General features: G+C 36.3%; 1 protein-coding gene across 1 annotated transcript in view; it reads right to left on the minus strand.

Annotated features, from left to right (window-relative positions):
• Positions 1 to 3,430: 3,430 nt before the first annotated feature.
• sptlc2b (serine palmitoyltransferase, long chain base subunit 2b) overlaps positions 3,431 to 12,293 on the minus strand; it is a 31,263-nt gene continuing 22,400 nt past the window's right edge. Inside the window, exons 8-12 of the mRNA XM_067417350.1 lie at positions 12,071 to 12,290; positions 11,858 to 11,984; positions 7,745 to 7,880; positions 7,283 to 7,412; positions 3,431 to 5,769 (exon numbers count right to left, since the gene is read on the minus strand). Of these exons, the coding sequence (XP_067273451.1) occupies positions 5,653 to 5,769; positions 7,283 to 7,412; positions 7,745 to 7,880; positions 11,858 to 11,984; positions 12,071 to 12,290 (730 nt within the window). The 3' untranslated portion in view covers positions 3,431 to 5,652. The remainder of the gene's footprint in view (positions 5,770 to 7,282; positions 7,413 to 7,744; positions 7,881 to 11,857; positions 11,985 to 12,070; positions 12,291 to 12,293) is intronic.

A 12,293-nucleotide genomic window follows, 5' to 3' on the forward strand; every position in this document is an offset into this window, starting at 1 on the left:
ATACATTTCTTTTTTGGGTGAACTAACCCTTTAACCTTAATTTTAAAGACCCTATATGGTTCAGTCCCATAGATATTATGTGGCTGCATGATCAAATTATTGAATATGTATTTTCTACACCAAGCTACATTAAATATCATTTATTTAAAATGATAAACTTGAAAGTTATTTTTTATTTTATTTTTTTTTGTCAGGAAGATACATAGATAGCATATACAATTTTAAAGCATATAACTGAACGTCTTTGAAATTTCAGCCAGTATTTTTTTTTAAACAATGGCACTTATATTTTTTAACTAAATGTTGTTGCAACCATGTATGAATAAATGAAAATGCATATTTTTTTCAATTAAATATTTTAATACGCTACAAGTTACTTAAATATAAAATGTTTGAAAGACGACTTCCCTTTTTTAATCATGTCTTCCCTCAGGGAGATTGAGTACATGTTTTTTTGCATGGCTGAATGTTGGACTCTTGAACAATAATCACGTTGTTTGCATCCGCCGTTAGCGTGAGCCACGCGCTGTGAAGCGGGAGCGATCAGTCGGCACAAGAAGCACTCATAGAAATATGATATGTTGTGATCATCATTTAAATTCAATTTCCTTTTTTGTGTGTGAAATTTAACATCTCAGAAAAATGTTATGGGGTTTCTAATTAAAATATGACTTTCTGTTAAAAAAAAACAGGGCATTGCTCTCTTGTCCCTCAATAGAAAAGATCCAGAAATCACAATATATGATTTTTTTAACTATTTATTTTTAGGATACAGCTTCAAATAAGTATTTGAACACCTGTCTATCAGCTATAATTCTGACCCTTAAAGACCTGTTAATCTGCCTTTAAAAATGTCCACCTCCACTCCATTTATTAACCTAAATTAGATGCACCTATTTGAGGTTGTTAGCTGCATTAAGACACCTGTCCACCCCAAACAATCAGTAATAATTCAACTACTAACATGGCCAAGACAAAAGAGCTGTCCGAAGACACTAGAGACAAAATTGTACACCTCCACAGGCTGGAAAGGGTGCCGGGGAAATTGCCAATCAGCTTGGTGAAAAAAGGTCCACTGTTGGAGCAATCATTAGAAAATGGAAGTTAAAGGGGGGGGGGGGGGGGGTGAAACACTCAGTTTCAGTCAATCTCATGTCCATCTTGAGTACCTATAGAGTAGTATTGCATCCTTCATATCTCCGAAAAGTCTTTAGTTTTATTATATTTATAAAAGAAATATGGGCTGTACCGAGTCTTTCCGGAAAAAAACGAGCGCCTGGAGGCGTATCGTGTGGGCGGAGCTAAAGAATGATGAGCGCAAAGCAGTGACGTCCTCAAGCGTGGATAAGCCCATAGCTATTGATCTCAGCTAATAGATACATGATCCAGAATCACATTCGGAGGCTGAAATAAATTGGAACAGGAGAAACAGCAACAGCAGCTGTCAACATTTGTGTGTGTTTACTCGCAGTTTATGAGGACATGATTCGGTTTATGGACTATTGTATGCGACTAAACCTTAGCAGTAGCAAGCAAAATGTTTTTGCACGTCAGACTAGTGTAACGTTATACATAAAACAAAAATAGAGTCCGTTAGCGCATTTGAATGACGAAGCACGTGATCGTGTCGTTTCCTGATGTTTACTCGCGTGACGATAGCCAACAGCATAGAAATTTGAAGCAGTTTTACTCACCGACTGCTTCCAAAGCAGGACCGAACCTTTATCGCTCGGACCGCTCCGTCAAAAACACACTTCCTTGGTATGATTTGGTAAAGTCCTGACAGCAGTGAACGGTGGAGATCCACTTTGCAACGCGACTAAAGCGATGTTGTGAAGCTTCCCGTCATTTCTGCGTTCAAACAGTGCAGAAACAGTGTTCACGGAAGACTGGATCTGCACCTGAGAGTGTTTATGGGCGTGCCTTTCCTCTATCTAGTCACGCATGCACCCTACCGGGAGAAGAGCCCGTACGGCCCATACAAGGACCTTTCGTTCTGTTCACGTCAAGTCGAGCCATACTCGAAAAAAACTCTCCGAAACTTGTGAGAAACCGGAAGGAGTATTTTTTAACACAGAAATACTCCATCAAACGTCCAACATTAGTTTTTGAAACTTTGTCTATGTTTAGGATGGGAATCCAAGTCTTTAACAGTGTAAAAAGCTCTGTATGCATGAAACAGCATTCCACCCCCCCTTTAAACATGACTGTCAATCTCCCTCGGACTGGGGCTCCATGCAATATCTCAACTCGTGGGCTCTCAATGATCCTAAGAAAGGTGACAAATCAGCCCAGAACTACACGGGAGGAGCTGGTCAATGACCTGAAAAGAGCTGGGACCACCATTAACAAGTTTACTGTTGGTAATACACTGAGACGTCATGGTTTGAAATCATGCATGGCACGAAAGGTTCCCCTGCTTAAACCAGTACATGTCCAGGCCCGTGTTAAGTTTGCCAATGACCATTTGGATGATCCAGAGTAGTCATGGAAAAAAGTCATGTGGTCAGATGAGACCAAAATAGAACTTTTTGGTCATAATACCACTAAACGTGTCTGGAGGAAGAATGATGAGTACTGTGAAGCATGGGGGTGGTAGCATCATGCTTTGGGTTTTTTTCCTGCACATGGGACAGGGTGACTGCACTGTATTAAGGAGAGGATGACCGGGGCCATGTATTGCGAGATTTTGGAAAACAACCTCTTTTCATTAGTGAGAGCATTGAAGATGGGTTGAGGCTGGGTCTTCCAGCATGACAATAACCCGAAGCACACAGCCAGGATAACCAAGGAGTGGCTCTGTAAGAAGCATATCAAGGTTCTGGCGTGCCCTAGCCAGTCTCCAGACCTAAACCCAATAGAGAATCTTTGGAGAGAGCTCAAACTCCATATTTCTCAGCGACAGGCCAGAAACCTGACTGATCTAGAGAAGATCTGTGTGGAGGAGTGGGCCAAAATCCCTCCTGCAGTGTGTGCAAACCTGATGAAAAACTACAGGAAATGTTTGACCTCTGTAATTGCAAACAAAGGCTACTGTACCAAATATTAACATTGCTTTTCTTAGGTTTTTAAATATTTATTTGCAGCTGTATCATACAAATAAATAGTTAAAAACTCATACATTGTGATTTCTGGATTTTTTTTAAAGATTATGTCTCACAGTGACATACGATGACAATTTCAGACCCCTCCATGATCTCTAAGTGGGAGAACTTGCAAAATAGCAGGGTATTCAAATACTTATTTTCCTTACTGTAAATATATATGGGTAAACAAAAAGTTGATGGACCGCATTGACTTCTATAGTATGGGAAAACAACACCATGGAATTAAATGGCTGACGTCAATTGTCTGGTTACCAACATTCTTCAAAATATCCTCTATTGTGTTCAGCAGAAGAAAGAAATTCATACAGGTTTGGAACACCATGTGGGTGAGTAAAGGATGACTGCATTTTTATTTTCTATTCCTTTAAATTCAACTAAACTTTAAACTCTCAAATTAACATACATTATACATTACAGAACTGTATAGTCTGAATCTGACACAGTAAATGAAGATTCATCTTTGTTTTTAAGATTTACCTGGATTCTGGAAAAAAAAATGCTTTTTTAAAATTATCTTCAGAAACAAATGATCAGTCACTTTCAACGAATGCCAGTTTCTGTCTGACAATAGTATCATGTATATTTGATGCAAAACACAACTTAAAATGAATAAACAAACAGAAAAACTGTGGAATGCCCTTTGGTTTCAGTCGAATGCAGTTCAGTGGCATTTCTTTAATTTATAGATGCCAACATCATATCTGCATCTCTTAACAGTCATCAGTAGCTCATATAGTCCCAGTTACATAAACCTGCATTCAGAGACATATTTAGAGCTGCCTTTCTGATTAAGAACAAGACTTTAGAACACAAAAAGGGAATAAAAAAAATAAATAAAAAAACATTAAGGTGAAGAAAAAAAGTACATCCGACAGGCGTTCATAAGCCACATCATCATACATACTTGACAGAGCTCTTCATATATCAGTGACCCGTATTTATAACTGTTTTTAGAAGTCAAACAAGACAGGTTTAAATAATAGATTATATAAAATAGATTATCTTAATGTTAAAATAGCAAATCAAAAGCAACATGAACATCTTTTCACTGCTGTGTTAACAGCAGTCATAATGAAATGTTGAATGAACAATGCCAGCCTATTTTTGTTGGCTCAATGAAGATTTCTTTTTTTTGAAATGCCCTGGCTAAGATATGCAAACCATAGAGGTATTCAAGTAAGACATAAAGGCACTTTCCACAAATAGAGTACAAATAGTGGCCTAAGAAAAGTCACAAAGGCAGTTTGCAGTATTTACGCCTACATTTGAACATGTCTAAATAGTTTAAAATCCCCATTTGTGTGATTGTTATTTTCTAGCAATAAATATACATGGCAATAAATATAAACAAAACCTTTCTAGAAGCTACGGAGCCCCACACAAGATGTGGGGGAAAATATGTATATTTTGGCGATGAATGAACAATTCATTACTAATACGTCAGCGCATTTAATATTTCGATCCCTCATTCCCAGTAAATCAGTTTGTGTGAAGAATATAATAACTTGTTCTCTAGTTATAATGTAGTAATAATAAGTAGTAATGATAAATTCCCTTGTTTTGGCTGTACCCTATTTGTAGAAAGTAGCACAACTCAAGTTAAAATAAAACATCATAGTTTTCCTGATTGGAAAGCTTTGATGAAACTAAAGAGAATGTCAGTCTTCCTCTTTATAAGTTCAACTCACCTATGCAATGGGATTGGAGACCTAAACCAGTAAGCATGTTAAATGCAGATACACTGCAATGTATTAATAAATATATCAATATTTTTTATTTATATGGATATGAAGTGTCACATTCTTATTCACTGTTTAGCTATAATAAATTCTCTCCTTCAGAAGTTTGTCTCATATTTATACATCAAACTTATTTCTTATAAAATGATGACACTTGATGTAGAAGGACACCTCACACATAAAGGTTCCATTTTCAAGTGTGTGGATCACTGTTTTTCTGTACACTGCAAAAATCATGTTCATAATTAGTGTTTCTGTCTTGCTTTCTTGTAAAACCAAAATCTCATTATAGTTAAAATGTCCTTGCCTAAGACTAATTTAAAGCAACACTTCTATCAGATGTCTTGAATTAAGTTTATTGTCCCCCATTGGCATAGTTTTTTTTTTAACTTCATTTTTATTAACAAATATCTAACTTTAACCCTGATTAAATTTATATTTTAGATATGTTTAAATGGAAAACAAGACAAAAACACTGATATTTTCTTTTGTATAAAATATCAGAAAACGATTTTGTGTACTTTCACGTGTTTATATTTTGTAGAAGTTAGTTAGCCCCGACACAAGGCATTCACTTTTATCCTGGGTCATCTCTATTAAGTTGATATTGCACATTTAAATTAATATTGGTTACTGAACACAGAGGTAAGACTTGAAATTTGGTCAATTAGTGGGTTTCAATGAGTGTCCACTGAAATGAAAATCACATGAAAATTCAGAATAAGTTAGAAATGAAACAGACAAACTGGAAAAACATGTGGCTCTGGGGTGGAATAAAGACACCGTCAGACCATCATGAGAAAGTGCTAGTCCTGGTGGCTCTCCAGATATGAAAAACAGTCAGTCCCTTCACTCCCGTGCCTGTTTTTTCTTGAGTATTTCAGCTGGAGAAGATCCCCAACTTCACTGATGGCATTTAAAGCCTGAGAGAGACAGACGAGAAGAGTAGACACTGGAGTTATTCACACTTGAATAAATGTTTGGGATGGTGGGTTTGATAAAAAAAATGATGATGAGTAATGGCTAAATGGTGACAGAATGTTTATTTTGGGGGTGAATTATTCCTTTAATGTTTATGCACTCTGGTGGACTGTGAGGTGAGTCAGAGTTTCATAGATGAATGATTTGCGGTCTCTGCTGCTTCATATGGTTTGAAAGCAGTGGGGTTGAGTAAGGACAGATCTTGCATAGAAGTACCTTATATATGTGCAAGAATCTTGCATACAAGTATATCTATGGTTTACAGTGGTTCACAGTAATTTAAGTACCTTAATGTAGATTTCATTAACACAACTTTTTTCATGAATTTTCATCAAAACTTTTTTCCGTAAAGAAAACGAGACTGAGAGACTTTAGATAATTAAACAAAAACAACAAAAAAAGTTAAAATGAGAATCAATCTTTTCATCAATGAATCAGAATAAAAAATAAATGTTAGGGAGGGATGATTTGAGAAGAGATTCAATCATAATGAATCTCTTTGCGTGGTTGTGAGGTTGGATGCGCACATTTGAATGGTAACGCACTGATCTACCCTGCGACTTAACATACACTTGATTCATGACTTAGAAAACATTTTTAAATGTCAACATTTGTGAGAAACAGAGAAACAGACATATGGATCAATTTCATAAATCATATGCTACAATGCCAGCCTCTGGTGAACAGTAATTTAAGTAATTTAATATGACAGTGAGCGGAAGTTAGAGATTACAGTTTGTACAGTTTTAAATATGGATATTTTTCTAACACAAATGCATCGGTTTGCTTAAGAAGGCGTTTATTAACCCCCCCGGAGCCATGTGGAGCACTTTTATTATGGATAGATGCCAACAGCCATTCACTGCCATTATAAAGCTTGGAAGAGCAAGGATATTTTTTAATATAACTCTGATTGTATTAATCTGAAATACACCTAGGATGACTTGAGGGGTGAGTAAATCATAGGCTAATATTCATTTATGGGTGACCTATCCTTTTAAAGCGCTGTTTTTTTTATTTGCATCTTTGTTCTATTTAATTGATTTCAAATTATTTTTATTCAACTAAATACCTAAAACTTAAACAATTCAGATGGCTAAAATATGAAAAACAAATGGCATTTTAGTCAAAAGATGATGGCTAAACCTAATCAAAATTTGCTTTCAAAATGAACACAGTTCATGAGAGCCAATAGGAACAGAACATGATTGCAAGTTAAAAAAACAAAAGCCAACAAGGAAGGTATTTTGTTTCATCTTTTGCATGTTCTCTTCTATAATACATAAACAGATTAATGCATGAATCTAATGAAATCTATCAAGAACATCTCAGGATACTATTTTATCCTGAAATCAAAATGAAAAACAAAATAAGAAATTCTTTTAAAGAAAATTAAGATATTTTTTGTCATTATTTATGCCATTATTATGTTATTAGTCTTCATGTGATACTCACTATGTCAAGCATCTCTCTCGTGTGGGCGGCAGAAACACAGAAACGTGCACGGGACTCAATGATGGGTGTGGCGGGGAACCCAACCACCACTGTCCCAATGTTCCTCTTCAGCATCTCCCGCCCAAATGCTCTAAACAGCAAACAATGCTAAATTAATTCATTAATAAACACACACACACACACACACACACACACACACACACACACACACACACACCCTGTATTTTTTACATTTAAAAAAAATAGTTTGATTTATAAACCGTTAGAAACCTCCGCTTGATCCCCATAGTGTAGGAAATACAAGGCACACACACATACACACGCACAGAGACACACACTCAAAACAAAATTGCTTCCTGCAAAGATGGTATCAAGCAGAAATTATTATTAAAAAAAATATTTTAGCTAGCATCTTCTCAAATACAATAGCAATGATTCAGTTAAACAAAAAGTGACACTGACCCGATTTTAGCTGGCATGTAAAGCATCAAGGGTACAACAGGGGAGTCATTGTTCCCATAGATGATAAAGCCCATTTCATGTAGTCTTCTGCGAAAGTAGGTTGTGTTTTCTGACAACTGAGAGAGTCTTTCCTGGCCTGCATAAAAGAGAAAATACATATCATTATCATTAATGGTAATTGGTTGGCTTAGTGTTTATTATTGGTCATATCATAACTTTTACATTAGCATGTAACTCATCAGTTTTTGTAGCACAAACATGAATGATAGCTCAAATTGTGTGGCTTGTTGAGAGAGCGAGAGAGGGGGGGTGCGCGATTACATTTGTAAGTGCTTAGCATCACAAAGTGAAAAAAATTATCAAGGCAGGGTTGTGTTTTTGGTCATTTTTCATACATTATTCATTTCCAACAACAGGAATGACAAAAAGATAAATTACAAACATGCTACTTCCACAAGTTCCATACCAGCTCATGATAAATGAAAATGGTGAGGCCGTTTTATCTGAAGCCAAAGGAATTCAAATCCACTTTGAACATTGCAGAATGATCCTCTGGGGAGAGGTAGAGATATACTCTCCTGTATTAGTTTTCACTTGTTTGACATTCCATTCATAGTGAGGGGCTCCTGAGAAAGAAAAGCTCTCACACAATATTCAGGATTGAGAATATTGGAGGAGAAAACTGTTCAAATTTAACCAACTGAAGCTACGAGGAAATGGGTGAACACAATTTCACCAAGTACAACATGATTCTGGATCAACATTCCAATCACCAAATCAGATTTGAGGGAAACGTTTAAAGTTTATGTCAAGGTTTAGGCTTACAGCAATGATTAGGTGTTGCTACGCAAGTGTTATTCACCTATCATTTCCCTCTGATTTTAGGGAAAACTTATTGATAGGAATATGGTTAAGACTACATTTTCAGACAGGGATGTTGTTCCAGCATCAACAAAACAAGCTGATCCAGGATGTCTCACTTGGCAAGACCTCGGTGACTGATAAAATGCCAGTTAGTCTGAAGCCTTTTAAATTAAGCTCAAACGGAAACTTGTAAATTATTCTGTTGCTCATACATTTTTGATATTAATTAGTTCTCTTGCTCCAAATTCACTTTTCAAAACCACACATTCAATATACAAAAGTTTTTTTATTAGAAAAAATAATTAAGTGGCATTATAAGCTGCTTGAGCTTATAATATAATTGAACACTATTTTTAAACAATGATACTTTATTAGCTGAAATTGGGTGGGCAGAAAGCAATGCCATAATCGAAAATAATATATATATTTTTAGCATAGTAACAACTAATACTACAACTAAGAAACAAATGTGTAGGCTTCAAAGTTGCAAAGTTGTCAGAAGTCAGGATTAGTCTAAAAATGTGCCTTAAACTCACAGCACATGAAGTGATGGAGCACAGCATTCTGAACTGCACTTTGCTTAACTAAATCTTTTCGTTTTGAATCGTTTTGTTTAAAAATGGACATTTCAAGCTTTCTATACATATATTTCTCATGTCTGTGATGCAAGTAGCCTGCTAAGTTTCCGTTTATTTATGAGACACACTCCAGTTCATGAGCAATAAAAGCGATCACTCCCGTGACTTTATTAAAAGTGCCCTAGAATAAAAAATGTAATTAACATCACATACTGTGAGTCTCGACACCATTGCCTCCTATTTCTTATGTAAATCTCGTAAATCAAAAACTCAACAGAAAAAAAAAGTGCTTCTCAACATAAACCCAACCATGACGCAAGCGTTGGGGATCATTCATATGCACGCCCCTAACATTTGGATCTGTCCAAACAAGCCGAATCTACTGATGGTAAACAAGACACTCGAAGATAGCAAAAATGGCTCTCATGACATGGTTGAGGTTTATTATAGTCGGATACCACAAAGTTATTTTATACCGTAAGAAAACCAATAGGTAGCATACATGAGTGAAACTGTACATTTTATCAGTATGCGGACGTGTTCCCTGGGAACTGAACTCATGACTTTGTGCTCTACAAGTTGTGCGAAAGAAATCAGCTGGAGACGAGAGGTTTCAAGGCTCTCTGCTGAGAACTTCAGAAATCCTTCCCTCCACATAAATAAACCATAAGTCTCTCCCCAACACATTCAAGAACTATACTGCCCGCAGTGAAGGTACTCTCTTCAAGTCTTAAAGGTCCATCAGCATCCATTATCCAACTCATGTAAGGGCTTGAAGAGTTTCCAGACGTGTGCGTGTTTGGTATATAAATGTGGTTTTCCAAATGAACGCCCTGCTAAATCAATCAGGGGTGAAACTGAGTTTGCTGCCTCAAACTGTCAGCGGAGATGAAGTTAGCATGTATAACCAATCGCTGAGTCATTGAGTTTACTTTTCCTAAACAAACCCAAAACTCAAAAAGATTGGGCGACTACTGATAATCAACATGCAGTTCCAGGTATTCAAGTAAATTGATTCAAAAACTTTGCAAGCTCAATTTCAGATGCTGATGTGTTCCAAATTGTATCAGGATGGAGTTCAATATGCAAAAAATGCACTGCAATCTATAAATGTTTTTCTTTCAGGTCAACTACTGTCATTTAAAACGCATGCAAATAATGAACTTTCGTGATTGTGAATAACTATAGTTTTCCATGAGTATAATTCTACCACTAACATGTGATGTGAATGTATGTCGCATTGTTCAGTATATTGGGATAGAGGCCGATGATAGAATTTGTACAAAAATAATTATTTAAATGCAAAACCGGAAAAAAAAAATGCAATTCACAAGCGCATTTTGAACTGTGAATGATGTACCGAACAGGTCAATATTATATTGAGAACTGTGGCATCCTTGATAACTTTTTTCCCATTTCATAATTTTCTCCCCCTTCACCATGTCCATTTAGTGCCTCTGTAGGGGTCTGACTGTTTAAAGGGAATTGAAAAAGGAAGGTAACTTTTTTTGCATTTTGTTCTTCTTCTTCAACTAAATGACTTAAAGGGTTAGTTCACCCAAAAATAAAATTTATGTCATTAATGACATACATTTTCCCTAATGTTGTTCCACACCCGTAAAGACCTCCGTTCATCTTCGTAACACAGTTTAAGTCCGACAGCATATCTAAGTGTATGCACACTATACTGTCCATTTCCAGAAATGGAATAAAAACAATCAAAGTAGTCCATATGTGACATCAGTTGGTTAATTAGAATCTCTTGAAGCATCAAAAATACATTTTGGTCCAAAAATAACAAAAACTACGACTTTATTCAGCATTGTCTTCTCTTCCGCGTTTGTTTTCAATCCTCAAATAAAGATTAAAACGTTTATGAATCAGGGGGTTGATTCATGGGTTGGATCGTGTGTCAAACTGCCAAACTGCTAAAATCACGTGACATTGGCGATCCGAATCATGAATCAATATGCTGATTCATGACCGTTTGAATCTTTATTTGAGGTTTGAAAACAAACGCGGAAGAGAAGACAATGGTGAATAAAATCAGAGTGTTTGTTATTTTTGGACCAAAATGCATTTTCGATGCTTCAAGAGATTCTAATTAACCAACTGATGTCACATATGGACTACTTTGATGATTTTTGTTTACCTTTCTGGACATGGACAGTATAGTGTGCATACATTTGCATGTTAAACTGTGTCTGAAGATGAACTGATGTCTTACGTGTGTGGAATGACATTAGGGTGAGTCATTAATGATATCAATTTCATTTTTGGGTGAACTAACCTTTAAAATGACCCACACTGACTCTTCTACCTGGTGTGTGTATCTGGATCATAGTGATGCAATCTTATTTTGCTTTGAAAAACCAGCACAAAATAAGATGGATCACCTGATCTTGGATAGCAACATTTTTTTTTTTACATTTTTGTTGAAAAAAACTGGGTCCTGGTTACATAATGGGACACTGAATGGTTCAACAGTATTGTGAGTTAATGCTGCCATCTTGTGGCTATTTTTTACATGACAGTCTTTAATTGTACAATTCCACTTTATTACTACTATATTAGACATTACATCACAACTGTTAATTTAGAATAAAAGCCACACAAAGATTGTTCCACCTAAGTAATATTTATTAGAACTGATCTTGAATTCTAAACTTACCTAATGTGGTGCTATCCTCTCCCATAATGCACTTCATAGAAGTGATAATCTGTTGGGTGACTGGTGGGGACATTGAGGTAGCATAAATTGCACTGTGAGAGTGTAAACGGAGGTATTCGATCAGATCCTATAAAGAAACATAAAAAAGAGGGGATTATTCACTATGCCATTTATAAACTGGAATTTGGAATGACAGCTAAATTGGCTACAAACCTTCTTTCCTCCGATGTATCCACCAGCAGCACCAAAGCTCTTGGTGAAAGTGCCCATCATGATATCAACGTCAGATGGATCCAGACCAAAGTAATCCACCACACCTCTGCCTCTTTGTCCTAGTGCCCCGATACTGTGGGCCTCATCCAGGTACAAGTAAGCTTTGTACTTTTTCTTTAGGGCAATGACCTCAGGAAGCCGCACAATTGAGCCCTCCATGCTA

The sequence above is a fragment of the Pseudorasbora parva genome, chromosome 15, assembly GCF_024679245.1.
Source record: "Pseudorasbora parva isolate DD20220531a chromosome 15, ASM2467924v1, whole genome shotgun sequence".
NCBI classification, from domain to species: domain Eukaryota; kingdom Metazoa; phylum Chordata; class Actinopteri; order Cypriniformes; family Gobionidae; genus Pseudorasbora; species Pseudorasbora parva.